Source organism: Galeopterus variegatus, unplaced genomic scaffold, assembly GCF_000696425.1.
Source record: "Galeopterus variegatus unplaced genomic scaffold, G_variegatus-3.0.2 Scaffold14100, whole genome shotgun sequence".
NCBI classification, from domain to species: Eukaryota; Metazoa; Chordata; class Mammalia; order Dermoptera; family Cynocephalidae; genus Galeopterus; species Galeopterus variegatus.
Window position 1 is genome coordinate 14,585 of NW_007740211.1, and position 1,361 is coordinate 15,945.

Here is a 1,361-nt window from a genome sequence, read left to right on the forward strand (position 1 = left end):
GTGTATTAGACAGATATTTGCATTTTCAATTACCTGTCACCATTCTACTCCTACCATTGTTCACCTATGGTAAAAATCAGATTTTTTTGGTTTGTTTTCATTGAGGTTTTTTTCCAATTAGCTTTTTGAGAGCAGTTTTCACATCCTTATTCCGCAAACTGTATATCAAAGGATTCAACATGGGAATGATAATAGTGTAGAACACAGAGGCCCACTTGTCTTGGTCCAGGGAGTAGCTGGATGTGGGCCGCAGGTACATAAACATGACTGTGCCATAGAAAAGGGTGACACCAGTCAGGTGAGACGCACAGGTGGAGAAAGCCTTAAGGCGGCCTTCAGCTGAGCGCATTCTGAGGATTGCAATAAGGATAAAAAAATAGGAGACACAGATGATGAGGATAGTGCTGAACTCAATGAAGCCACATAAACTGAAAAGCAAGATCTCACTGATGTAGGTGTCTGAGCAAGAGAGGGCCAAGAGCGGTGGGATTTCACAGAAGAAATGGTTTATGATATTGGAGCCACAGTAACGCAGGCTGAAGGTGAGGGAAGTGTGGGCTACTAAACTCACTATACCAGCCAGGTATGAGCCTAGCATGAGCGTCAGGCAGACCCGCTGGGACATGAGAGTGCTATAGTGGAGGGGTCGGCAGATGGCCACAAAGCGGTCATAAGCCATGGCAGCCAGGANGTGCTATAGTGGAGGGGTCGGCAGATGGCCACAAAGCGGTCATAAGCCATGGCAGCCAGGACGTAGCACTCAGCGTCCACAAAACCTACGAAGAAAGCAAACTGGGTGGCACAGCTGGAGAAGGAGATAACCTTGTACTTTGTTAGGAAGTCAGCCAGCATCCTGGGGGCAATGGCTGAGGAGTAGCCCAGGTCAACAAGGGAGAGGTTGCAGAGGAAAAAATACATGGGTGTATGAAGCCGAGTGTCTGTTATGATAAGGATAATCATACCGACATTCCCCACTACATTGACCAGGTAGACGACGAGGAAGACCACGAAGAAGATGATCTGCAGCTGAGGGTCCTGAGTGATGCCCACAAAGATAAACTCAGTCACCGTCGAGTGGTTTTCTTGATCCATCACTTCAATTGCATGTGTATCTAGATTTGGCTTACTGCTGTGTAGTAAATTTCCCTGTCACTGGAAATATTCAAACTAAAGAAAAGCAGTCATATGCCAGGGATGTTGTAAAAATATATATTTCTGTAATAAATGAAGAAAAATGCTTTGTTTTGAATGATTCTTAAAAATCCTTTTAGTATTTAAATTTTATGACTGATTATGTACCTCAAAAGAATTTCTGAAGATGATGGTTGTATTTCCTCCCCAGATGCCCTGACACAATAGGA

At 44.3% G+C, this 1,361-nt stretch overlaps 1 protein-coding gene across 1 annotated transcript; it reads right to left on the minus strand.

Annotated features, from left to right (window-relative positions):
* Positions 1-97: 97 nt before the first annotated feature.
* Positions 98-1,151, minus strand: LOC103581847 (olfactory receptor 1019). The gene is made up of 2 exons (XM_008563585.1): positions 754-1,151; positions 98-694 (listed from the first exon to the last, which is right to left on the minus strand). Exons 1-2 carry the CDS (start codon positions 1,090-1,092, stop codon positions 98-100), a joined length of 936 nt encoding a protein of 311 aa, XP_008561807.1. The 5' UTR covers positions 1,093-1,151.
* Positions 1,152-1,361: the final 210 nt, after the last annotated feature.